At 45.0% G+C, this 25,852-nt stretch overlaps 1 protein-coding gene and 1 long non-coding RNA gene across 6 annotated transcripts in view; both read left to right on the top strand.

Annotated features, from left to right (window-relative positions):
- The window catches only part of LRIG2 (leucine rich repeats and immunoglobulin like domains 2), a 162,647-nt gene extending 152,201 nt beyond the window's left edge, over nt 1–10,446 (top strand). For all 5 annotated transcript variants that reach the window (XM_021090738.1, XM_021090735.1, XM_021090737.1 and 2 more), the window contains 2 exons: nt 964–1,254; nt 4,810–10,446. In XM_021090738.1, coding sequence (XP_020946397.1) covers nt 964–1,254; nt 4,810–5,036 — 518 coding nt within the window. In that variant the 3' untranslated portion in view covers nt 5,037–10,446. The remainder of the gene's footprint in view (nt 1–963; nt 1,255–4,809) is intronic.
- LOC110260343 overlaps nt 10,935–25,852 on the top strand; it is a 131,843-nt gene continuing 116,925 nt past the window's right edge. Inside the window, exon 1 of the long non-coding RNA XR_002343502.1 lies at nt 10,935–13,697. This is a non-coding gene — a long non-coding RNA (uncharacterized LOC110260343). The remainder of the gene's footprint in view (nt 13,698–25,852) is intronic.

The raw sequence follows: 25,852 nt of genomic DNA, 5'->3' as shown, positions 1-25,852 counted from the left end.
GTACTATAAAAATGAAAGGTCTGTTCCATTGCTACAGAGATTTTTTAGGCTTAGTGTTAATAGAACTTCTCTATATGGTTGGTAAGTTGGGTTTTGTTTTGGCTTTCCATGGGAAGGACGTATTTCTAGCTTTTGAAAGAATACTTAAAAGCCTCTACTCTTTGAAATTTGTAGGAAATAACACTGCTTTCTGGGTTAATCACTTCCAGTTCTTTTCCAGTCCTAACATTCTGTTGCTTGATCACGAGTAAGTAACTCGCTCTCAATTTCTCACTTTCCTCCCTTCATCGTTCAGTTTTCAAAGCACGTAATGGTCCAGGGAGTTCGTTATTAAACTTTTACTCCTGCCAAGCACATGCTTATCAGGCAGGACTCTTGACCATCTGAGTCCTTCTCTAGGGGTACTTTTAGCAGTTAGCATTTCTTACCCTTTTGACTCGTGGAAGTAATGCGGGCTTTTGTGAAGTCATCATAACTTTGTTCTCTGCCTTGGTTTGCTGAAGCCGAGCATGGGTTCTGTAGCTCAGTGCTGGCCTTATCTTGACTCCCTTGATTTGAGCATGACCTTGTCCAGGCTGGACAGAGATGGTTTAATGTACTATTCAAGAACATGGATGCTGGGGCCGGAGGGTCTCAGCGTCGATCTCAGCTCTCCACTGTATGCCTTTGGGAAGGTTGGTCTCTGGCAGCATGTCTTTGGGCAAGTGACCTAACCTCTCTGTGTTGTAGTTACTCCATCTGTAAAATAGGGATAATGATAGTATTTACCTCCTAGGGAGGTGATGAGAATTAAATTAGTTAATTCACAGAAAGACCCTGAAACTTCCTCTGGTGTATCATGTAAGTTTTGAACAAATACCAGCTAATGATTGTAATGATGACAGGGGTTAGAGAAAACTACTGATTGGCAAAGCTGATTTCTTAACTGAAGGATGTTTGGGTTCTTTCCCATGTTGTCCTCAGGTGGCACCGGTACCCGGGTTATCTGCTCAGATTGTTATGACAATGCTAACATCTACTCCCGGACCCGAGAATACTGTCCGTACACCTACGTTGCTGAAGAGGATGTTCTAGAGCAGACGCTCTCCAGCCTCATGGTCCAGATGCCCAAAGAGACATATTTGGCACATCCTCCCCAAGAGGCCACTACCCTGGAGAGCCTGGTATCATCAGCAGACAGAGGGATGTCTGCCTTTCCCAGCAACCATGAGAGGATAAATGAGAAGAAACTTCCCTCCACACAGATGAGCAGTGGTAAAGGGCACAGTGTCTTTTGTTTATTTTGACTTGTTCTCACTTTTGCTTATTTTGACTTGTTCTCACTTTTGCGTACTTGAGTTTTCCTTTTGTCCTGTAGGTAGTCCTCTCATTTGACAGGAAGCAAACACATTGATACAATGGAGTAATTAGCTACCGTTAGCTGGTATAAACTAGAACCAGAGATTTTTAGAGATTAGAGTTAGAAAGAAGTCTGCATCTGTAGGATGAAAACGACTTTTGTGGGAATAATAAGATCATGTTACTAAAAATTCAGAAGCCATGTAGAAAAGTTTCTATAAAAAAGTTTCATATAGGTATTACTTTTTTCTTCCATCTTTATTTAAATTATAGAGATTTGAAATGCTAAAGATATAATTTGGGCATAATTGGGTGAAGGTTTTCACTGAGAAGATTTGCAGATGTTGTATTTGGCTGCTGTTCTGTCAGGTCCATGTTGAGTGTCAGTATCACTGGGCAGGTGTTTGTTTTGTCTATGAAATACTACACTTAGGGCCATAAGTGGGAAAGAAATCTGGGGATGGTGGCCCAGGAAAAAGAAACACATGTTACTTTGTGCAGATGAGGCATTTGATCTTCACCCAGTCTGTACAACAAAGTACAACAAAACAAAACTCTTTCTAGGAAGGGCACTTCTGAGCATGTCTTCCTGTCCATCCAGGCTTTTCATCAGCTGTCACCCTCCTGTCAGCCTGCAGTGGAAGAGCACTGGGAGTAGCGATGAGGGTGGAGGGGGTGGGTGCCGGGCACTGTGCAGCTTCCCAGTGGAAGGCATTGCAAATGGTGCTTCCGGAGTGGTTCTAGCCAAGTAAACAGTCTGATGTGAACTTTTAAGATACACTCCACTGTTTTTATTTTTTTTTAATTTATTTTTTATTTATTTATTTTTTGTCTTTTGCCATTTGTTGGGCCGCTCCTGCGGCATATGGAGGTTCCCAGGCTAGGGGTCCAATTGGAGCTGTAGCCACCGGCCTACGCCAGAGCCACAGCAATGCGGGATCCGAGCCGCGTCTGCGACCTACACCACAGCTCACGGCAACGCCGGATCGTTAACCCACTGAGCAAGGGCAGGGACCGAACCCGCAATCTCATGGTTCCTAGTCGGATTCGTTAACCACTGCGCCACGACGGGAACTCCACACTCCACTGTTTTTAGTTAAGAGACAGAGACCAGCTCTAAAGAGGGTACAGGTCAGAGAAGAATATCCTGTTAGTGAAGTTAGCCTCTTGTCTTTAAAATTCTGTGCCCGTGAAAAAAGTGCACCAACACTAAATCCATTTCCCCATGTCCTAGAAGAGTTATACACACAAATAACTTTTTAAGTAGAACGAAAAGTGCAGTGTCGTTTTTCCCCAGTTTGGGGACTATCTTAATTGTTAGTGAGGAAATCAGTAAATGAGAGTGCTTTTGTGCATTGCTTGTTCCTTACCTACGGTGCTCTAGCTCCTCGCTGCTCAGAGTGAGGTCTGTCAGCATCAGGATCGCTTAGGGGCTTGTTAGAAATGCAGGGCGTGGGTCCTACTCCAGACCTAGTGAACAGAGTCTATATTTTAACATATTCCCCAGATTATTTGTATACATATTAAAGCTTGAGAAGCTCTGTTCTAGCTTATGTTACACATGGGTTTTATTTTTATTTTTTACTTACTCAATGAATTTTATTACATTTATAGTTGTATGGAAATTATCCCAAACCCCCAGCCCATCCCCCATGCCCCAACCTGTCTCTTTTGGAAACCATAAGTTTTTCAAAGTCTGTGAGTCAGTATCTGTTCTGCAAAGAAGCTCCTTGTGTCCTTTTTTTAGATTTCTCATGTAAGTGATAGCATATGATGTTGGTGTCTCACTGTCTGACTAACCTCAACTTAGCAAGATAGTTTCTAGGTCCTTCCATGTTGCTGCAAATGCCGTTATTTCTTTCCTTTTAATGGCTGAGTAATATTCCATTGTGTAAATGTACCACATCTTCTTTATCCACTTCTCTATTGATGGACATTTAGGTTGTTTCCATGTCTTGGCTATTGTATATAGTGCTGCAGTGAACATTGGAGAATATGTATCTTTTTGAGTCATGGTTTTCTCTGGATAGATGCCCAGGATTGGGATGGGTTTTATTTTTATTTCTGAATTTCTGTTTTCTAGAATTTTTGGCTGGCTTTTTCCAAGATGTATCCCTGCAAAGTTAGTATAACTTAGAGTAAATGTTCTCTGGGAAAAGAGGTCACTACTGCAATAAGTTAGAAGAATGAGAAATTTTTATTTTTGAAACCAAAGTACACATAACCTGATTTAAAAATATCAGCTTTGGTTATTATTAGAATTATTGACATGCTAGAAGCTGGAAGGGAGCGTTTATTTATTTATTTGATTAGTATGAATATTTTATTGGTCAAACGTGAGGCAGGCTGAAGTTCCTAGGCTTGGGATCAAATCCTAGCCACAGCAGTGACAATGCCAAATCCTTAACCACTAGGCCACTAGGGAACTCCCTGGTTGGTTGTTTTTTTTTTTTTGTTTGTTTTTTTTTTTTGGCTTTTTTTGGAGCCTCACTTGCAGCGTATGGAGGTTCCCAGACTAGGGGTTGAATTGGAGCTTTAGCTCCCAGCTTACACCACAGCCACAGCAATGCTGGATCCTAGCCGCATCTGCGACCTACACCACAGCTCACGGCAATGCCGGATCCTTAACCCACTGAGGAAGGTCACGGGTTGAACCTGCAACCTCATGGTTCCTAGTCAGATTCGTTTCCTCTGCACCACAATGGGAACTCCTGTTTGTTTATTTTTAAAATGATTTTTTTGAGAGTTCTCTTGTGCAGTGGGTTAAGGATCTGGCATTGTCACTGCAGCAGCTTGGGTTACTGCTGTGGGATGGATTCGATCCCTGGCCCGGGAACTTCTACATGTTGCAGGTGCAGCCCCCTTGCCAAAAAAAAAGTTTTTTTTTAAAGGTGTTTAATTTTATTTAAAGATGCAATTATTATACCAAATCAATGATTTTTATCTATGTCATGCAACTTTCACTACTATATGGATACTAATTTTTTTTTTTTAGTTTGTTTCTATGTGTCTAAAAAGTTTACAGTCTGCGCCTGCAGCATATAGAAGTTCCTGGGCCAGGGATAGAACCTATGCCATGATAGTAACCCAAGCTACTGCAGTGATGACTCTGGGTCCTTTACTGCTAGGCCACCAGGGAACTCCTAAGGGTTTTATTTTAAAATTTTTATAGCAGCAGAAAACTAATAATAGGGAAAAAGTAGATGACACATAACATGGTTTTAGTAAATAATTGATAAAGGTATTGAGTAGAAGTGTTTGAAAGACCAGGGTTCCAGATTTTGTTTTGTTTTCTTTTTTTTTTGGGGTGTTGCTAAGAATATGGCAAGTACGCGTTTGATATCAGTATTCTTATTCAGTAATATTGGGCATCTTTATTTCTTTGAGGACTTGGGTAGAAGAAAATTAAGGTTTAGAAAATCAATTTTGAACTTCCATATATCACTGATAATGATTATCTTTCATCCACAGAAACCTTGCAGCGGCCTCTGTGGAACATAAGCAAAGATCTAGGTATGCCTCGTGCTCCATTCTCCCAGCAGCCAGCCCTTGAGTCACCACAACTCCATCAGAACGAGGGTCTGGCAGAGACTGATCCAGACTGTTCCGCGTCCCCCATGCCCTCCCGCAGGTTACTCGACCATGCTTTCGATTTTAGTAGGACTCGGAACATTCAAGATGGCAGTGAGGGCACATGAAACTCACTCCAGGATGAAATCTGGGCAAAGACTCAAAGTAGTTAATTTTGTATTTACTACCTCAGCATTCAGAAGAAACCCCAAAGTCGGCGTTTGCTTTACTCTGTCTACAGGTACATCAGACCACGCCAGGGTGGGCCAGGCATTTGTTTGGGCTTCTGCTTGATGAAGAAAGGGTACTGGCTGTCAGAAATGGCACATCTAATACAAAATGTGCAAGACGGCAGAGGAAGATAGAGGAAAGACGTGCCCTCTGATGGCTCTACTGGGCTGTGCCCAGGTGCCCATTGCCTGTTAGGAAGGGTCTCTCTCCTCGCAGCTTAGCATCCTGGATTGTCCCAATCCCCAGAGTGATCCTGAGCAAACATCGCTGTTCTGTTTGGCCTTCCAGGGAACAGGAATAATTTTGGAGTCCTCTGGGAAGTGTGCCTGGGATTCTGCAGTGTTTTTAAGCATATAGTTGAGAGTGGGGCTTTGATATTCAAGGTCTTCAAGAGGAATCTCAGACCTGACCAACTATTACCAGGTCAAGGGTTTTATATTCTTGTGACTCTCCCCCCCACCCCACCCTTTTTTTTTTTTTAATGTCCCTGTTGCCCAGGGATCTCTTTGTAAATATATGTGTATTTATAAATAATTTTTGTATTCATTGATCATAATATGTTGGCTGCAATGTAAATATTTTTGATATGCCAAAATTATATATACTATCCAGTTAAAATATTGACAGCAGCTTCTCAGACCACAGATTTTGTACAACTTGGTTTAGTGACTCTAAAGACTTTGTTTAAAGTTTTAAATACATATTTGTTAAGAAGTATATGTACAGAGGCAGGATACCTAGTGATTGAGTACACGCAAACACAGTCTTGGTGTAATTAACCACTTTCTTCATTAGATTCATGTATCTATAATCATTTGTCATCTGTTTACAAGTGCCAGGTAGTATAATCTTTCAAGCATAAAAAGGCTCTTTCAACAAATTGCAGTCTTTTCATTGCCATGTGCACACAGATAAAGGGAAAACTTGTTTTGGGAATATGTCTCAGCAAAGTACTTAGTTAAAGAGGAAACCAAAGACTGCCTTTTCCTCTGTGTGTGTGCGTGTGCGTGTGTGTGTGTGTGTCTGTGTGTCTGTGTATTTTTTTTTTTTTTTTTTTTTGGTCTTTTGGCCATTTCTTGGGCCGCTCCCACAGCATATGGAGGTTCCCAGACTAGGGGTCAAATCAGAGCTGTAGCCACCAGCCTACGCCAGAGTCACAGCAACTTGGGATCCGAGCCGCATCTGCAACCTACACCGCAGCCCACGGCAACGCCGGATCCTTAACCCACTGAGCAAGGCCAGGGATCGAACCCGCAACCTCACGGTTCCCAATCGGATTCGTTACCCACTGAGCCACGACGGGATCTCCTCTTTTTTAAAAAAATAATATCTCCTCTACTAATGCACAGTCTTAAGAAGGAAGACTGCTTTTGAGAGTATAAGAACGTGCAGAAATTCTTATACCATAAAGCTTTAGAATGGTCCTTGTTTTGTATTAGTGATTATTTAAGCCAAAAAGTTTTCTTGAATTTCTGATAGCAGAAAGCTTTATGTAGACAAAAGACTTAGTACGCTAATAGAATGTAATGGACTACAGCTCTTCTTTTTTTTCTGCTTTCAGAAAGGCTGCAGATCCTGTCTTGTAAATTTAGTGAGGACTAGTTATGTATTAGATGACTTCAGTCACTTAAATGAAAATACCTATTTCTGAGTCATTGTGCATTTCAAGGGTTTTAAACTCATGTAATTTCTCAGCTCTTTGCCAGAAGTTTAGCTGAATTTCATACTAGTTTTTAATCCTAAATTTTTCTCCCATAGGCAGCAGCACTTTTCCAGCTGTTTGATACCTCCATGCCTTTCTCTTTTTCCTTGTTAAATTCTCAGCCTCTGTCCATTTTTACTGTGCACTTCTCAAACATCACTATTTCCTTCTCCCTTCAATTTGTGATCCTTCCTATTTACTAGGTTGTAGTATAACTTGTACCAGGCTGACTTAGAAATCAAGCAGCCTGATTTAGTTGCTGGCTCTGCTGCCTACTAGGTGTGTAATCAAGGGCAAGTCCCTTTACTTCTCAGCCTGACTTTCTCATTTATGAAATGAGGGTGTTTTAGTAGATGTGCTAAAGCTCTTTCCAGCTATAACATTCTCTGAATCTGTGATCCCTCCAGGAATCAAGGAGGATTATCCACTGTAATAAAAAGCTGCTTTCATGAAATATTTGTTCAAGTAGAACAGGAATGATGCTGCTTACTCTGACTTGAGCCAGATTTATTTCCTCTATAGCAGGCGTAATGCTGTAAGAAATACTCATGAGGAGAAATATTCAGCTTCTGATACAGTATCGACTGAGAACCGCCCTTTGCTTTCTAGAGTAGGTCTGAATACTGGTGTTACAGCATCAGGTGAGAGGTGTACCACAACGAATATGAACTAGTTTGTGACTCACTTACTTCTCTAATGTATTCGAGGTTATCCTTGTAGTTCTCTTACTCATGTTCTGGAGGACTTCAGTGAAAAAGAGTTAGAGCTAGCCTGCAGGTGAGCATCAGCTGTCCCCTGGGAGAAGATAGAAAACAAGCTGCAAACCAGTGCTCCAGAAAAGTGCTGGGAGTTCCTGCTGTGGCCCAGTGGTAGCAAACTGGATTGGGATCCCTGAGGACTCGGGTTCGATCCCTGGCCTTGCTGAGTGGGTCAGGGATCCAGTGTCATCACCAGCTGTGGTGTAGGTCTCAGACGAGGCTCAGATCCTGCTTTGCTATGGCTGTAGCATAGGCTGGCAGCTACAGCTCTGATTTGACCCCTAGCCTGGGAACTTCCATGTATGCCTCGGGTGTGGCCCTAAAAAGACCAAAAAAAAAAAAAAAAGAGTGCTGCCTCTGCTTTTAGCAATGGTCCTTCTGCTGCCAGTGGTGTCTTTCTGGCCTCCTGGTCTCCTGAATGGCCAGGTTCTCTATTACGTCAACTCAGATAGTTAAGGTGTCCTCCCAGATATTGCTAGCTTGCTAAGTAACTAAAAAATGTCAGGAATTTATTTAAGTGTGGGTAGCCTACCCCAGTTTTAAGACATAATAAATGTAGTAAGTTCTCATCCTAGGAGATGGAATTCCTGAAAATTTTCATTATTGCCTATGTTTTTGACCAAGCAGGTGCTCTGCTATAGACAGAATTGTGGCTCGTCAGTGTTTTTTCCCAGCAGTGTAGTGTCGGCCTGCCTCCAATTTAATCAGAAATGTTGCGAAAGCAAAGGCGAACTAAATGCGGAGAGAAGTAATCTCTGCCCCCCACCCAGTTACCACTTCTTATCATTAGGGACACATTAATTCTCTTGATTTGTGTGTGCCCCTTCTTAGACCGATTCTGGAAGTCTGCCTGGAAGAAGTGACATTTTCCTTGTACTCTAAGCCCTGCTGCCACCAAGTCTATGCCTAACCCATTGGCTTTCTGTCCCTCAGCAGCCTCAAGGTGCTTTCCCTAGTGTGCAAGTTACTCTGTAGAACAGGAAATATCAGAAACCCAGCAGACGTGCCACTCCCTCTAAAGTACCATCTTAGAATGCTTTAAATGTGTATGAACAGTTGCCTTCACATTGTCCATTGGGAGGTTGGAAAAGAACAAACTGTCAAGCAACTTAGACTCTACTATTCATTTTCCCAAGAAAAGGGGGAGATGATTAAAGTCTTGAGTTACCTAAAGGGTTGTCATGTGAAACAAGGCTTAGCTTTGCTCTTTTTATGCCAGAGGACAAGGGTCATATCAGTGGGGCGGAAGTTACAGGAAGGTGCAGTGTACACTTGTCAATAATTTCATGTAAGCCAACACTGACAATTATGTTTATCTTACAATTGGGGTCTCCAGCCTTTCACGTGAAAAGTGTACACAGGAGGTACCTTATCATCTGTTAATAGTGTTGAAGAAGTTTCTGCATTGAGGTGGCCTATGGTCAAGATGACTTTCAGGTCTCATTCCGTTTTATCATTGGGAAACTCCAGGAGCAACCTGACAGTCTTAAAACTTGGTCCTTCAGAGTCATTTATATACAGTAAGTGTAGAGCACTTAAAAAGTGATTTTAAGCTAAAAGATTGTTCTTTGGTTGACAGAAGGAGCCTGTTCTATGTTAATGGCTGAAAACATGCAACTCTGGGCTTATACTTCTGAGAAAATCTCTAACTAGTCACTAACCCAAATGGCGTTACCATAATAAAAAATATTTTAAGCCTGTGATGTATTTTAAGCCTACCTTGTACTCTTTAATTTTTATTCCTGTTTCTTTTTATCTGTGGGACTCCATTTGGAATGGGGTCAGAATTGTGATATTCAGTTTTATACCCAGTATTTTACTCAAGTGTGTTAATGGCCTTTTCTAATCATTTTAATACCCACAGAAATGCCAAAAGGGTAATGGAGCAACAGAGGTAACTTTGCTGTCATTTTGTGCTACGTCCTCCATTTCTGATTTTGCTTCTAGAGGCAGATTAGAGAGGTGATTGTCAAACAGTCGGTCCTTAGAAAATTGATCTAAGATTTTTTGGCTATCTCTAGGTGATGTTTCATTTTTGTGTCACGTGGTCTCTTTCCTGGTTCAGTTTGGCAGATGTTTTCCCCTTTCTTCTTCGAACTTAAAACTTTGTTTTGAGTTCAGTCTAAGCCAGTATCAGTTAGCCTTAATTTTACTTCTTTCTCCTTCCTTTCTTCCCTTCCTTCCTTTCTATAGCTGCCTAGTTTGTTGACAAAAAGAACATGTTCTGAATTAAGAGAGCTGTTGTAAGCTTCTCCTAAGAGAACACCTTCAAACCTGGAAGTTTGGTTGATAGGGGTGTGTGTGTGTGTGTGGAGGTGTGTGTGTGTGTGCGCGCGTGCGCGCGCACCTGCACTTGGGAAGAGTAATATTTGGACCTGCTCCCTCAGGTTCTGTGTTGAGTGTTTCTTAGCAATCCTGATCATCTTTACCAACAGGTGGGGTGAAGGTGAAAAAACAGCTTGATTTGAGCCTGTTTTCAAAAGTAAGGAGTAAGTGATCTTTTGTCAGCTGTAACTATCTTCAGAGAGAAACTGATCATCAGGTGGTCAAGTGCTCTTGGAATATCTCTTGGCCACTTAAAGTGGCCTCTTGATCCGCAGAGAGACTCCTCCACCCTCCACTTTCCCCTGGTTCTCCTTTTTTACCCCTATCAGAGGATATCAGTATGAGCAGCCTTGGTACTAGGTGTACCTGAAGAGAGTTCTAAGCCAAGTTGTTGTTCAGTGTGGCCCTTTCCCAGTGTCTATTTATATTTTCTCACACATGAGAATGTATGTTTTATAAAGCATGTGTTTGTCTACTTGTTTAGTGTTAATATGTCTTCAATAAAGCTAAAAATACATATGATTTTTTGGTCTTCTTTTGCCTAAAGGACAGGAGTGAAATGGTGTATTTTTAACTTTGTGGTCTTTTTGAGAGGGTCTCCAAATAGTTGTGCAGGTTAAAATGGGGAAGGGGTGTCCTTCTCTAGTTCCCGCTGTGTGTCAGAGTCACACACTGCCTGGAGCCTGCCACCGGCGCGCCCTGTACTATGAGCGGCTCCCAGGGATGCCCTTCCTCCCTCGTGTGTCCGTCGTGGTGCTAGACGTGGAGGGATGGAAGCAAACACACCTAACAGTGCCTGAGAAAATAAGAGGGCATTCTGCACTGAGAAGAATTTGAAGGCAGTGTTTTCTAATCTGCCAAAAAAATTTTTTTTTTTTCTTTTAGGGCCACACCTGCAGCATATGGAAGTTCCCAGGCTAGGGGTTGAATCGGAGCTGCAGCTGGCAGCCGCAGCCACAGCCACAGCCACACCAGATCTGAGCCAGGTCTGTGACCTACCCCACAGCTCGGGGCGTTGCCAGATCCTTAACCCACCAAACAAGGCCAGGGATTGAACCCTTATGGATACTAGTCGGATTCTGAACCTGCTGAGCCACAATGGGAACTCCCAATCTGGTAAACCTTTAACAGGATATTTGAAGGTTGGTGTTCTGGTCAGCTTACTCACTGTGCCCTATTAGGGGCAGTTTCCTTTGAGTCTGTCACCTCTTTGAAGGCTGAGCTCACAGTGCTGATCCCATTGTCCCTTCTGCTGCACTTTATGAGCTATGTTCCACAGATGTCATATTTATTTTTTCTTCTTTTTCCTTCCTTTTCTTTTTGGCTGTGCTCGCAGCATATGGAATTACCTGGTACAGGGATCGAACCCACGCCACCGCAGCAACCTGAGAAGCAAGAGTGACAACGCCTGGTCCTTAACCCCTAGAGGCTGAGCCGCAGAGGAACTTCCTGCAGGCATCATCTTATTTGACTCTTCACAACACTCTTAAGATATAAATTGGTTAGAGGGCTTTAACCTCTACTTTTTCTAGTTAAAAATAGGCACTCAATGTCAAAAAGCTTTTAGGCAGTCAAGCCAGGATTTGAATCCAGAATTTGTTAACTCATATTCGGGATTTTTCCTCCTGTGAAACATCCAGTTCTGAACAGAGTGTATTGTGTCTATAGTTGTCACAGACATTTGAATAAAAGCCCCCTGGATATTGATCACTTCCTGCGTGGTGAGGATCTGGACTGGAATGTACACTGGAAGCTGATTTGTACTTTATTCCTGTTAGGAAAACACATTTTCTTAGGTGGAATGTAGAAAAAATGCCAGGGTTTTATCATGTCTGTCTCAAAGTGAGATGTACTTGGGCACAAGCAGGAGTGTCTTGCTGAGGTGTGAAAGATATTTGTTTGCACTCAGATATCTGACTAGAAGCTTGTAACCCAGTGCTGAAGCTGTCTGTGCTGCAGGGCCAGTTGCTGTGGACTGCTACTTTTATAAAATGCAGTAAGAATGAATTTCTAGAAAAATGAAATAAAAGGGCACAAAGGCATGAGGTTTTTTATTATATATGTAACATATAAAAAGTCTCCTGTCGAACGGCTGTTAAAGTTACTAAATGCTTGTTCTGTGCTTTGTCATGGACCAGTAGCATAGAGTTGGCAGATGGGCAAGACCTGCAGACCACTTTTGGAGCAGCTCTGCTGTAGCCACGTGATAACATGGCTATGCGTCATGGGGGTGGCTGGTCTTACTTTGGAGGCGCCCTTTAATCTTGCTGGTTTGCAGAGGTTGACACTGAGAAGTGGGCTTCTGTCTAGAGGATTCCCTGACTAGAAGCAACAGTTATAAGACTTCAGCTCAGCCCCCTCCCCCTGCACTAAATTCCGTGCATGTGTGGTGCAGTCCCCTGTAGCATGCTACTTGCATTTCAGTCCTGCCTCTCTCTGGCCAGTGCTCTCAGGATGGGTTGCCTGTGACTTTCGTTGCAGGGGAAATTCTGTCACAAGGTAGGCTAAGGAAAGTGGAGGCACAGGGATGGTGGCGTTGAGAAGGAGATGGTTTGATGCTTGGGGGTCTGACGTGGTCTTGTGTAATCTCTATAGTAAGGCTCTGCTGGGCGTGTTCCATGGGCCACTGCTGCTGCTGTCTCTGTTCAACCAATCAGAAAATCTTAAAATCTCCAGGACTGAGTTTGTTGCCTTATTTAGTCCACAGGCCATCATCAAGGCCAGTTGCCAAAGCTCTTTGCCAAAAAGAGACAAGTTAGGAAACATTCATGACAATTATTGCTAGGAACCAATAATGCAGTATTAGCAAATACACCTTCCTGATACTGTTAAGCACTTATCATACTCAGCACTTTATCTTCACAACCATCGTTTGAAGGAGGTAGCCTCTTTCCCACTTTACAGATGTTGAAACGGGTTAAGCAAGTTGGCCAAATTTACATAATTTACAGGCACCAGAACCAAGAATTGAAATTGTTTCATGAGTCCAAAGCACGGATTCTTTTCCCATGTTAAAGAAAGGAAAAAAAGTGAGCATTTATCAAGGCCCTACTTTGTCATGTAGTCTGTTGGGAGCTCAGTTCTGTGCCCACCAAATTCATAGGCTGAAGCCCTAATCACCAGTACCTTAGAATGTGACTATATAAAGTCTTTAATGAGGTCTTTGGGGGCACACTCTAATCCAATATGACCGAGGTCCTTTAAGAAGAGGAAATTTGGGTACCAGGCCTGCATGTGCACAGAAGAGGCCATGTGCAAGAAGCACGCCCTCTGCTGGCCAATGGGAGGAGGCCTCAGAGGAAACCACACCTGCTGACACCTTGACCTTGGCCTTCCAGACTTCAGAACTGTCCTTTAAGCCACTCAGTCTGTGGTATTTAGTTACAGCAGCCCCAACAAAGTGAGTCTTCCATAAGCCAGCCAGGTGGGTGGAATTTTCTTATGACTCAAGCTTAATAAGTTGCCTGCAGTCACATGATCCAGAGCCCACAGTCTTCCACTGAGTTGCCGCTCCTCTGACCCTAGTCTGTGCTTTATACACTGCAAAGCACTGTAGAGAAACCAGAAATGAAACTGTCAAACACGGGCTTGCACGCTTGCAGTTCTGAAGCACTGCACATCGATCGCCAGCCTCACAGCGGTTCAAACAAAAGGGACTAAAGCACTGAAGGTGCTTTGCCAGAACACAAAAAACGGCCATGTGTTTACAGCACAAATGATTGTAAGTCGAGTGCATCTGGGAACAAAGAAGCAAGGATTTGGAGCGTTCGAGAGTAAGTGCTTTTAAGCTTCTATTTTCTTCTCTCCCAAGGAGAAGCCAAGTTTTTAAATCAACAAGTAGAACCCCATATGTGCAATGACTGGCTGCTCTTGAGTCAAATGCCAGATCGAGTCATTTAATTTTGTGTCCTTTTAAAATGCTTCATCAAAGCCTATGTGAATTCCTCTCTCAAAAACAATAGGCTTGTGGTTAGGTCAGCCACGATAGAAGCTAACTTGAATTATTTATTCTTCTGGGCAAGCTCCACAGACAAGTGTACGGGTATATGTTGCATGCCAGAAACAGTGCAGAGAAGAAATAGCATTGTCATCAAACAGTGCATTACTGCTGCTTCTAGGGCTCTGTTCTTTATACAGGTAACCTGGGCATGGCTCGGGGACCAGGCAGATGAGCTCTTGTTGAAAAGGAACTTAAGAGTCAAGTGTGTAGTGTTGAGAACTTTTGACTTGGAGGGAGCACCAAATCACAACAAATTGCAGATTTGGGGGGAAAGCAATGCATCATGTTGGCAGGAGTTTTGCCTCCTGGGCGCTACTCCTCCACAAGTACCAGCTTTCTCTGATACCTTTTCTAGACCTTACGTTGTCTGTCTTACCTGTGAATGTGTACCATTTCCTGACGGTCCTTTGAACTTGAAAGACTTTAAAACCCAGGGAGGCATGAAGTTCAAAAACGATCCCCTTGTCCTGCCCTCGTCTTCACCGTTGAAAATCTTGGTGTTTCTTCCTTTGGGCAGCCTTCATTTAGAGATGGCCCCAAGAGCTGGCTGGGTACATTACTTTCCGCTCTCCAGGAAAGGGGTTTTATAAAGAGAAATTTCAATTTACAGAGATGACTGGTTCATTTTTCCCAGAAGTCCTTCCTCGTGTCTCTTTCAGGTTCTTGCAGATAAGGTTACTGAGGGTGGCAGAAGAAGTTAAGAATGGCACAGAATTTCTTCTAATAGCTCTTGATGGCAGGGTGATCTTTTAGGACACCTTTGATTTAGAACACAAACCTATTTCCTTTCTGTTGCCACTGAGCCGCCAAGTCCTGAATCCTTTCCTTCTTATTGCTCTGCCCACTCTTCCCCCATCCCCCAGGAAGAGAGCTTGGGCAGAAGCGAGAAACTAAACTAAGTCTCCAATTTGCTGTCTGTGTTGGAAATGCCCTCTTTTCAAGCTAGGCAGGGGCTGCAGTTTTCTGCAGGGACAGCCGACTGGTATATAAGGATTCTTTATGATCAGCCTGAATTTGAGTTTCCCTGGGCCCTGCATTTACCATATGGTTTTTAAGTTAGTGATTAGGGGCACTGCCTTTGATATAAAACAGCTGTTCCAATCCTACCTTCACCTCTTATAAGTTGTGAAAGCGGAAGCCAGTTCCTTGTGCCTCATTCTCCCGGTCTGTAAAGTAGAAAGACGCAGGCCTACCTTATGTGGTTACTGGGAGGGGCTTATGCATATAAAGTACTAAGCATCGTATCCAGACAGGGCTCAATAAACTCACTATTAGCTCTTGTTAAGGGCACTCAGGGTGGAGCCCATAGGAGTTTTCCCAAGGATCCTCAGGGGTTAGCCCTTGTTTGAACTGTCATTGGTCTGAAGAGGGACCAACAACTGCTTGCAGGCAAAGACACGCTGTCACCTCTGTGGTCTTGCCCTGGATACCACACATGGTGCTGCCTCCAAGCAGCGTGAACTAGGATGCTCTGATGGACAAGGAGAGCTTGAATATTTTATGTATCTTGTTTTCCAATTATACTTAAGAGTTCAATAAGCCCAGCAGTAAGACACTAAATTGCAGGTCTGGCAAAGGATGGAACAGAAAAACCTAAAGTAAGAGGGTTTAAAAAAGAACTTCTTGCTCAGTTTGGGAGCTTTGGCTTACTTTTCTTAATACTCTGCTACCATCTGGCTTGGATTTTCTTCAGGCAAAAATAACTGCTGATTTTAAAGTATTGGTTTATCTTCAGTGCCTTTGTAGACTTCATCCAACTACTGAATAAATGGCCCACGATAAATGTGTCTCCATGCTCAGTGCAGGGTAGCTGATTCCAGAAATGTAAGCAGAATCAGCAGACTCTCCCCAAGAGGAGGCCTTATCCACTGAAAACCCATTTTCCCAAGCCAGCCAGAGAGACTGAATTTGCAGGAGAGGAGGAGCAGATGGTTGGGGTCTGGGCTGCAGGGCAAACTGGAGAGTATTCTTGGCATGTTTACTCTTCGGATCTAGAGTTTAGAGTATGTGAAAAACAGTGACATTCTCATACTGGTCGCTAGCCACAGGCTCCTCTTATGAGTCCTCTGCCGTTTTCTTGCCTTTTAGTCCCTCGAACCTCTTTTTTCCTCCTTCCCCCAACCGAGGCAAATTGGAAGTTATCTTCACAAGCGTTTGAACAAGAGCTGGCCTCTAGGTGGCGCTGCAGCACAGAGAATGGCAGCGGCTGGCGTCACTTCGGGCCACCACGTCTCAGGGATATTCATTATATAGGGTGATTCGTGGGACTCCGGCTTCTCGGACCTGGCTTTTGTCACGTTCAGGCTACGACCTAGAAGAGAGCGGTGGGAGGGCCGTGGGGTGGTGGTGGGGGGGCCGCTTGGGGCTGCTAGTCTCAAGCACCATAACACAGCTTTAGGTTCCTGCCAAGGCAGAGCCCAGAGTAGCTTGGCCAGGGCAGCAAGATTTGGGCTTGGCCTGTTAGGAGAGTGAGCCCAGAGCTTCAGGTTTTGTCTCCTCCTGCCCAGGTTCCCAGCCCCAGACCCAGCACGTAGCTGGGCCACCTGCCTGCCCAAGGTCTCCAGACGTGGCAGATAGTGCTACAGTCCTGTGGCTTCCTCCCCACACACCTTATTCTCACCCTCTGCTGTTTACAAAACACCTTCCCCTGTGTGATCTCATTTGCTGCTCACAAACTCCCAGGGAGAAGGGACAGGGTGGAGCCCTCCCTTGGTCTCTGGAGCCTTGAGAGGACACAGTGCTTGGTAAAGATCTCCCCCCCAGCAAAGAGGGAGTTCCTTGGAGGCAACTACTGAATTCAGCTGAGTGGTTTCAGGGTTTAGTTTGTGGTGCTTGGCACAAAGAGACACTTAAAATTGTTTACTGATTGAATAAATACTTATAGATGAAAAAAGCAAATCAAGGGACAGTAGGAGGTAGAGTCTAGAGGTTAGGGCTTCAGGCTTCCAGGACCAGGGACATTGCCTCACTAGCTACTTACTGCAGGACACGTTTTTTCCAGTTAAAAATTTATCTTGCTGTTACAGGGACTCCCGCAGACCCGTCTCCACGTGTGGTACTCTGAGAACATGACCGCCGTTGTAATGTGGGTCAGGCACCCGGGCTCCAGTCGGTTGTCTCTCAAGGGGACACCAAGGGGTGTGCGCAGATCTGGGGGAGCGGCTGGTGTTTCTGAGGGCTTCCTTAAAACTAGGAGGGGATGTGAGGTGCTCTGAGCTTCCCATCTATCCAAACCCTCTATCCTTCGCTAATAGGGTATCTTGGGATCAAAAGCTTCATTCAGGTATTATCCACCCCACCCCACTACGATCCATGAATCAGCACTTTCTTTGTTGTTTAAATGTGCATACTTCAGGTAATTTAGGACTCTGCAAGGAGACCACATAAAGTCAAGTCTTAGTTCCACCGTTTCCTAGCTGCTGGCCTTGGGCGAGTCATTTAAGCTCTTTGTGTCTCTATTTCTCATCTTTGGGATGATGATAATAAATATGTAATTCATAGCATTATTGTGGGGATTTAGAGAGTTAATAAATATAAAAGAGTTTAAACAGTCCCTGATAATAATTAAAGGCTAGAAAGTATTCTGCTGATCTTTCTTACCTGGATTCTGGATTTGAGCAGTTTGTGGTTTGTGTTTACCCTACAGAGGCTCTTCATGATTTTGGAGGATACCCTGGAATTCCTGTGTTCTAGCTGTCAGGCTCTCAGTTTTCTCCCACTCAATTACAGCTCTTTTGAGATCTAAAGGAGAAAGTAACTTGAGGAGTTCCCATCATGGTGCAGTGGAAACGAACCAGGAGGTTGTGGATTTGATCCCTGGCCTCACTTAGTGGGTTAAGGATCCAGCGTTGCCGTGAGCTGTGGTGTAGGTCGAAGACGCGGCTCAGATCTGGTGTTGCTGTGGCTGTGGTGTCGGCTGGCAGCTGTAGCTCTGATTCGACCCCTAGCCTGGGAACCTCCAAATGCTGCAGGTGCTGCCCTAAAAAGCAAAAACAAAACAAAACAAAACAAAAAAACCCACCGAAATGCATTTTCTGCTGATTGGAGAAGGGACATTACCTTCACTTCCACAGAGCCTCCCCTGGTGGCTCCCATTGGAGTTCAAGGGCTTTCTTCTCTAACGTGGTGCTCACCACATAGCACACAGTAGGTGTTTAGTCAGCGATTATGGCAGGAGGAAAGGAAGGAAGATACAGAGGATAACATTAGTACAGAGTAGTTTATATGGACAAGGTCCCTATGGAATTCACACTTGTCTCCTAAGACCCACTGACTAAGCATGAAAATCACCAAGGAAATGTGATCAGCTTGGAGGAGAAGGAGGGGGTGGAGGAGAGAGAAGAAACTGGAACAGCTGCTATCTGACCGAAGGTATCAGTGTCTCCAACGATGAGGGTTCCATAGGTTCAGGCCAAGTTGAAAACCTTGCCGCTGCTCAGGGACATTGAAGGCATCTCCAATTGCTCTCTGCCCCAGAGATGCATCTTTCTAGGGATGGTTTGTCACTTGTTTTGTAGCCTCCCGGGTGCTCTTCTTTATGGCTCAAGACCAGCCAGATCACCGGACCCTTCTGTGGGTTTTGGCGGAAGAAAGAGTTGGAAGGTGGACAGTGGTCCAGGATAGTTGTTAGTTGAAGCCTTTCTGACCTTGGCCGTCTTATTCCAACTCTTAGGCCAAATTAGACTTCTAATAGAGCCTCACTCACAGCCCAGATCCTCCACCCTGAAAGACTTGGAGTAGATAGAATGTAACTAGAGACTAGTCTAGTTTAAGGTTCCATCAGACAGTTGAAATTGAAACTCAACAGAGCTTTTCTAGTAAACACATTAGCTATTTAATCAACTGGGTCATTGATGATAAGTAGGACTGTCTCGGCTGGCATACCAACTTTGATGGATAATACCTGCCTAGGGAATAGTGTTGAGAAGGATTCTGAATCTACATCATCACATCTGGGGCTTAGGAGCAAGTACTGTGATCAGTCAACAATGTCTGGCTTAGATGCAGGAAAGGGGAGTAGCCCCAAGAGAGGTAGATATTTACCTACTGAAGTTGCTAATGAGAAGAGGAGACTGTTTATTTGAAAGCTGGGAAAACAAAAATAGTGAATGGTCAGCTATGCTCATGCCAGTAAATCAAGATGAAACTTGAGAAATTAAACTTTGGGGGAAAATGTGGTACCAGCTCAATAGGGAAGGTGGGGACAGAGTCGTGTTCTGGTTCCATGTCTCTGTAGAATGTTGATGGTATTAAAAAACAGCCAGGAGTTCCCTGATGGCCCAGGGAGTTAAGGATCTGGCATTGTCACTGGTGTGGCTTGGGTCATTGCTGTGGCACAGGTTTAATCCCTGACCTGGGAACTTCTGCATACTGTAGGCATGGCCTACCCCTCCCATCCCCCAAACAAAACACATACACACACCAAAATAACAACAGCAACAACAAAAAACACAGCTGGGTGGAGAAATAGTAGGTATGACAACCTTGGGTGGTTGCTCTGAGTTGGAGTTCAAGACCTGGGCAGATCCTGGAATAGAGAGTCAAGCCATTGATAAGCAGATGGAAGAACATAGAGAGTGTTTCCCAAACTGAGTCACATGAATCACTTAGTATCCATGAGATGTGACCCGTTTTTTGCCATGAAAAATAGGCCATGGTGGGGAGAGGGGGGGAGCTCCAGTATTCAAGTTTGGGAAACCCTCTGACGATAATATTCAAGAAAGATAACTGTAGCTCACTGTGGCTCTGGGTCAGTGGGGGTTATGGAAGAGAAATACAATAAATTATAAAAGCAGAAATGTGGGTTGGTTTAGGTTCCGAGAGGCCTTGAGTGACAGGCTGAGGGGTTAGGCTTTGACTGGAGGATCAAACGGAGGATCACGGGCTAGAGTTGGGGTTAGGAAAGTGACGCTTGATGCCATGAAAGGAAGTTGGGTGAGAGGGGAGATGGAAGGGCAGCAGATTCGCTGGGCAGCTGTCATATGGTCCAAACAAGAGGTGTGAACAGCAGTAACTAGGACAGCAGCAATGGGAATGGAAAGAGAGGGCCAAAATCAGGAGCCATCTTCCAGGAGTATTGTTGGGACCTGGCTGACTTCAGGCAGCACTCAAGGTCAAGGGCACCAAATGGCCCTGCTCTGCAACTGAGGACAGAGCCTGCAGGCTGGGACACAGATGGCTAAGAGAGTGTTTGATCAGACAGAAAGTATAACTTCTCCCCTGGAGGGGTGATTAAACCCCGAGAGCACCCGGGGCTCCGGCGTTACTCCTCTGGAGCTCTCTCACGGGCTCGCAGCCTGTGCCCTGGGCCCCTGAGGCACACCATGGCTCCAAGCCCCCTCTGCCCCAGGAGTCTATATATATATATATATATATATATATTTTTTTTTTTTTTTTTCCGCCATGCCTATGGCAGAAGGAGGTTCCCAGGCCAGGGACTGAATCTGAGCTGCATCTGCAACCTATACCACAGCTGTGGCAATGCCAGATCCTTAACCCACTGCACCAGGCTGGGGATGGGACCGGCAGCTCCCCATCGACAAGCTGGATCATGAACCCACTGTGCCACAGTGGGAACGCCCGAGTCTGTAATTTTAATGTTGTGTGTGAAGATTGGAGGGGGCCTTAGAGCTTATCTAGTCAGGGGCTTTCCAACCTGACCAAACATCAAGATTCTCCAAGGAGCTCATTAAAATGCAGATTCTCAGTCTCTCTTTCCGGAGTTGGAGTCAATTGCCGGAGCCTGGAAATATGCATTTTATGATGTCCTGAAGTGGTCCAGTTGCATAGTCAAAGTTAGGAATTACTTAGTGTCATCTTTTCATTTGGTAGGTGAATAAACTGAGGCCCAGGTTGGAGCAAGGATTTGCCCAAGGCCCTTGCACCAGGGCACCAGTTAGTGGCACAGCTGACTAGTACTCCATGCTTAAGGATCCTCTAGTGTAGCATGAACTAGTACTGGGTCCCATAGGTTGTCTCTAGGCTGAGAGTTACACAGTGATTAAAAGGTTCCGAAAACTTTTCCTATTGCCACCCTGCACTGGAGGTGTGTTGCTTCAGTCTAGGATAGACACACAAGAGCACAGAGGGCAAAAATAATAACAGTAAGAGTAGCTAATATTTACGGCGTGCCAGGCATTGCTCTAAGCGCTTTGGATGTAGACCTCTATTAATCCTAATAACCCTATGGGTCCGTATTGTCCCCATTTTACAGAAGAAGAAACTGAGGCACAGTGAGGTTAAGAGGGCAAGCTGCTTTCACCGCATCCTATGTGGGTGCCTGTTTTCCTTTTTTTTAAATTTTTTTTGGTCTTTTTGCTATTTCTTGGGCCGCTCCTGCGGCATATGGAGGTTCCCAGGCTAGGGGTTGAATCGGAGCTGTAGCCGCTGGCCTGCACCAGAGCCACAGCAACGTGGGATCCGAGCCGCGTCTGCAACCTACACCACAGCTCACGGCAACGCTGGATCGTTAACCCACTGAGCAAGGGCAGGGACCGAACCCGCAACCTCATGGTTCCTAGTCGGATTTGTTAACCACTGCGCCACCACGGGAACTCCCTGGGTGCCTGTTTTCCTTTGCCTTGGGACCCTCTGAGCCTCTACTTCTTTTATTCCACACACTCAGAGCTGGCCCCTTCCCCACCCTACCTGCCCCCAGGGAGCCATTCAGAACAGTGCTGGGGGAGTTTGGCTACAAGGTCGTTGTCGCCCCCAGTGCCAGGCTCTGCTATGTGCCTCCCTTTACTGAGGGGCCGCAACCAGAGAGCCAAGCCATCAGGACTGTGTAAGCAGCTGGCAGCAGGCCCTGGTGACCAGCGCTGCCAGTCACCCTGGAGGGGGCCTGCGGGACAGCTGGGCAGGCAGTGGAGAGAGGCTGCTTTCCCTGCCAGCCCCAACTTGGCTGGAAGGGCAGGCAGATCCCGGGAATTCATTCCTTGGTGAAGGAGGAGGGGCGCATTCTTGGCCAGTGCAGAGGTTTAGAGTTGTGTGCGGTGCCTGAAAGAGCTTTTATTACAGGTGAGGCACGGGTTACAGGTCTCAGGACTGCTGTTGAAACACGGTCTAATTCTGTTACCCAAGGCCCTTGTGTTAGGACTCACGTGATAAAAGTTCTTCTTGGGCTTAGTGAAAAAAGTTTATCTTATTTGGATGTTGGGAAAACAAAGATGGTTGAACAGTCAACTATGCTCATTTGATCTAGATGGACCCTGGAGGGTCTGGTGCTGAGTTCTCTTGGCTGTGTTTTTATTTTTGCAGTGGCTGCTCGGAAGCTCGGGTTTCTCTTTGTGGCTTAAGTGGACACTCCATCTGATTTTGAGTTCTTGATAAAATTAACTTCTTCCTCTCTAGTGTTTCCTCCAATTTTAATGGTTATTAATCCCTGAATTGATTTTAATTTGCCATGTTTCTGGCTACAATATATGAAAGTATCAGGTTCATTGCCTATTATCTGTTAATCTGACATTTTCAATAGGTTGGTTTTTGTTGCTGTTTACATTTTTACGTCTTTGTTGAGCAATTTTTCATGTTATTTTCTCCTATAAACGTGCTCTATGTTCTGCCCCATTAATTTGATATTAATGCTTATTAATTGATCTGTATGATTTCTTTAAATATTAAAAGGATTTACCTTTGCATTGTAAACAATTTTTTCAGACATTGCCCAATAGTGTGTGCTTTTATTTTAAGTTACCAGGAAAAAGCTGGGCAGAGAACAAATTAATTTAATTTCTTATTTTTGTACTACAATGGGTATTTATGGAGCAGTCTTTTTGATGTTCCACTTTATCTGCATTCGGTTTCTGGTGCTAAGAGCAGTAGCATTTATTAAGTGGTTATGATGTGCTAGACACTGTTCTTTATAAGTAATAATTTATTTCATAACAATATTACGAGGTAGATATTATTATCTCCATTTTACAGATAAAACTGAGGCCCAATTAAAAACTGCAGGGCTTACCCAGCTAGCAAATGATGGAGCCAGGGGTCAAACTTGAATCTTATAGGACAGTGGTTCTTCATCAGGGAATGATTTTAGCCACCGGGGAGAGAGGGAAGGTCTGGAAACACTTTTGGTTGTCACAACTGGGCAGTTGCTCACTACTGCATAGTAAGCAGAGGCCAGGGAAGCCACTCAGCCTCCTACACTGCAAGGGGCAAAGAATGATCTGGCTCAGGTGTCAGTAGTGCCAGGCTTGAGAAATCCCATGTAGACCAGCCGTCATATCATCTCCTTAGGATTCCTGAGAGCTCTTTAACTTGGTTCTCCATCCTCTGTCTGCCTGTACAACTGAAATGTCTCAGAATGGGGTGGACAACCGAATCCACAGTGGCTGGTCTTAGGGAAGGGAGTGCAGGCATCCAGAGGGGGTCCTTGGCTCGGGGAAGCCTGAAGGGTAGACACCTCCTGGGAAGAGGGGTGCTGATCCCTGAGGCAGAAAGCAGGAAGCCTTCAGGTTCATTATCATGGCCAGGCCCATTGTCATGGCTGGTCCCAAGAGGGGCAGGGGCTGCAGCAGGAGCTTGTGGCCTTGTTACCTCAGGGAGGAGTGCTCCCTCCCCTGCCAGGAACCAGCCCCCAACACAGCCCTTTGCAGGCTGGCTCACCTGCTCCTCCCTCTGCCCTTGGCTCCCCAGCGCTAACCCAGCATCTGACCTGGTCTAGCTCTCTGAGAGCTGGTGCCTCCTGCCCACCGACCTCACCTGGCCACTGACCCCAGCCGTCCCTGGAAGTCCGTGCCCCAGCCATACCGCTGGGCCCTCAAGCGGAAGTCTCAGATGCAGTCTTCCAGAGGATATGGCAGAAGAATGTTCCTAATCCTGGCAGCTGGGACATTGCTTTTGGAAGGCAGTGCTGTGGCGAGAACACTGCACGAGGAGCTGGCAGACCTAGGCTGGTGGCTTCGTGCATTTGGAAGCCCCGCATGCCACTCCATGCGGGTTACATCTGTCTCCTCCACGGGGCCTGGCACTGGGCTTTGCGTGGGGCTGGCTGTCAACAGTTATTTGTTTGGTGGAATAAATGCATCACTGCTCTGCTCTCCGATCTGGACAGATTGAAATCACCTCCGCAGAGGGACCTGGGTGGCGGCAGCTGACTGCTGCACGGCAGAGGATTCAGGGTCCCTGGCGATCTGTGCAGGGTACAGGACTCAAGGGCTGACCAGCCTCCTCCTGTCTTCAGGGCAGGCGCCTGGACCCGGTGCTGAGCCTGCTCTTGCCTGCGGGCTTGTCTTAGCCCGCCTCATTCTACCTCCCCACCGCACACACCTGGGCCTGAAGACCTTGGAGGCAAGAGGCTGTTAGTAAATTAAACGGAAACTCAGTGGGGGCCGACTCTGTGCCAAATACTGGGCCAAGCACAGCAGACACAGGAATGAATAAGAAAGATGTGCCCCTGACTAGTGGGGAGTAGAAATTTTCAACTAGTAAATATTAGTGGAATGTGTATAATGAAGTACAGGTTTTTTTTTTTTTGTTTTTGTTTTTTTTTTTTTTTTTTTTTACTGTTTATTATTGACATATAGAAATGCTAGAAATTCAGCGGATACAATTTCCATCACAGGGCGTTCCCGTTGGTTGTGGCTCAGCGGAAATGAATCTGACTAGCATCCATGAGGTTGCGGGTTCGATCCCTGACGTCACTCAGTGGGTTAAGGATCTGTCATTCCTGTGAGCTGTTGTGTAGGTTGCAGATGCAGCTTGGATCTTTCGTGGCTGTGGCTGTGGTGTAGGCCGGTGGCTATAGCTTCTATTGACCCTAGCCTGGGAACTTCCATATGCCGTGGGTGCGGCCCTAAAAAGATGAGAAAAAAAAATTCATCACAGAAGCCACATTAGTGTCCCTTTCTCTGTACTGTTTCTGCCCAGAGGCAAATGTGGCGGTTACATGTACGACCTGTTTCAGCAGGTTACATTCACCCCAAAAAGTCTGGCCCCGTGGTCTGCTCTGATATAGTTAAAAGAGTACTACGTTCTAAAAAGATCTCTTTTTTGGTTTATTTGGCTGGGCCTGTGGCATGTAGAAGTTCCTGGGCCAGGGATTGAACCTGAGCCACAGCAGTGATGAAGACAAATCCTTAACCTGCTAAGCCACCAGGGAACTCCTATGCATTCTCTCTCTCTCTCTCTTTTTTTTTTTTTTTTGCCTTTTAGGGCCGCACCTGCAGCTTATGAAAGTTCCAGGCTAGGGGTCGAATCAGAGCTACAGCTGCCGGCCTACACCATAGCAACATCAGATCCGAGCCACGTCTGCAAACTACACCACAGCTCACAGCAACACAGGATCCTTAACCCACGGAGCGAGGCCAAGGATTGAACCTGCAACCTCATGGTTCCTAGTCGGATTCATTTCCATTGTGCCATGATAGGACCTCCAGTATACATTCTCTTTTAAAAAAATGTTTATTCCTTTCCATTATGGTTTATCCCAGGAGATTGGATAGAGCTCCCTGTGCTATACAGCAGGGCCTTATTGTTTATCCATTCCAAATGTCATAGTTTGTTTTGCATCTACGAACCTCAAACGCCGGTTGCATCCCTCTCCCTCCCCCATGCCTTGGCAGCCACGAGTCTGTTCTCCTTGTTTGTGTGTCTGTTTCTGTTTTGTAGATGGGTTTGTTGAGCAAAATTTTAGAATATTTATCACCACCAATATCAGCCCCATTAGTAATCCCCCTCCCCCCAAGCCCTGGCAATAGCTAATCTACTTTCTATCTCTGTAGATTTATCCGTTCTGGACATTTTTCATAAATGGAATCATATGTGGTCTTTTGTGTTGGCTTCTTTCACTTAGCATAATATTTTCAAAGTTCATTCCTGCTGTAGCATGTATCCATATTTCATGCTTTTGTATGGCTTAATGATAATCCAATGTATGGATATACTACGTTTCAGTGACTCATCTATCAGTTTATGGACATTTGAGTT

Source organism: Sus scrofa, chromosome 4 (genome assembly GCF_000003025.6).
Source record: "Sus scrofa isolate TJ Tabasco breed Duroc chromosome 4, Sscrofa11.1, whole genome shotgun sequence".
NCBI lineage: Eukaryota > Metazoa > Chordata > Mammalia > Artiodactyla > Suidae > Sus > Sus scrofa.
Note: the sequence above shows the minus strand (reverse complement) of the source record. Positions and strands in the feature narration are given on the sequence as shown.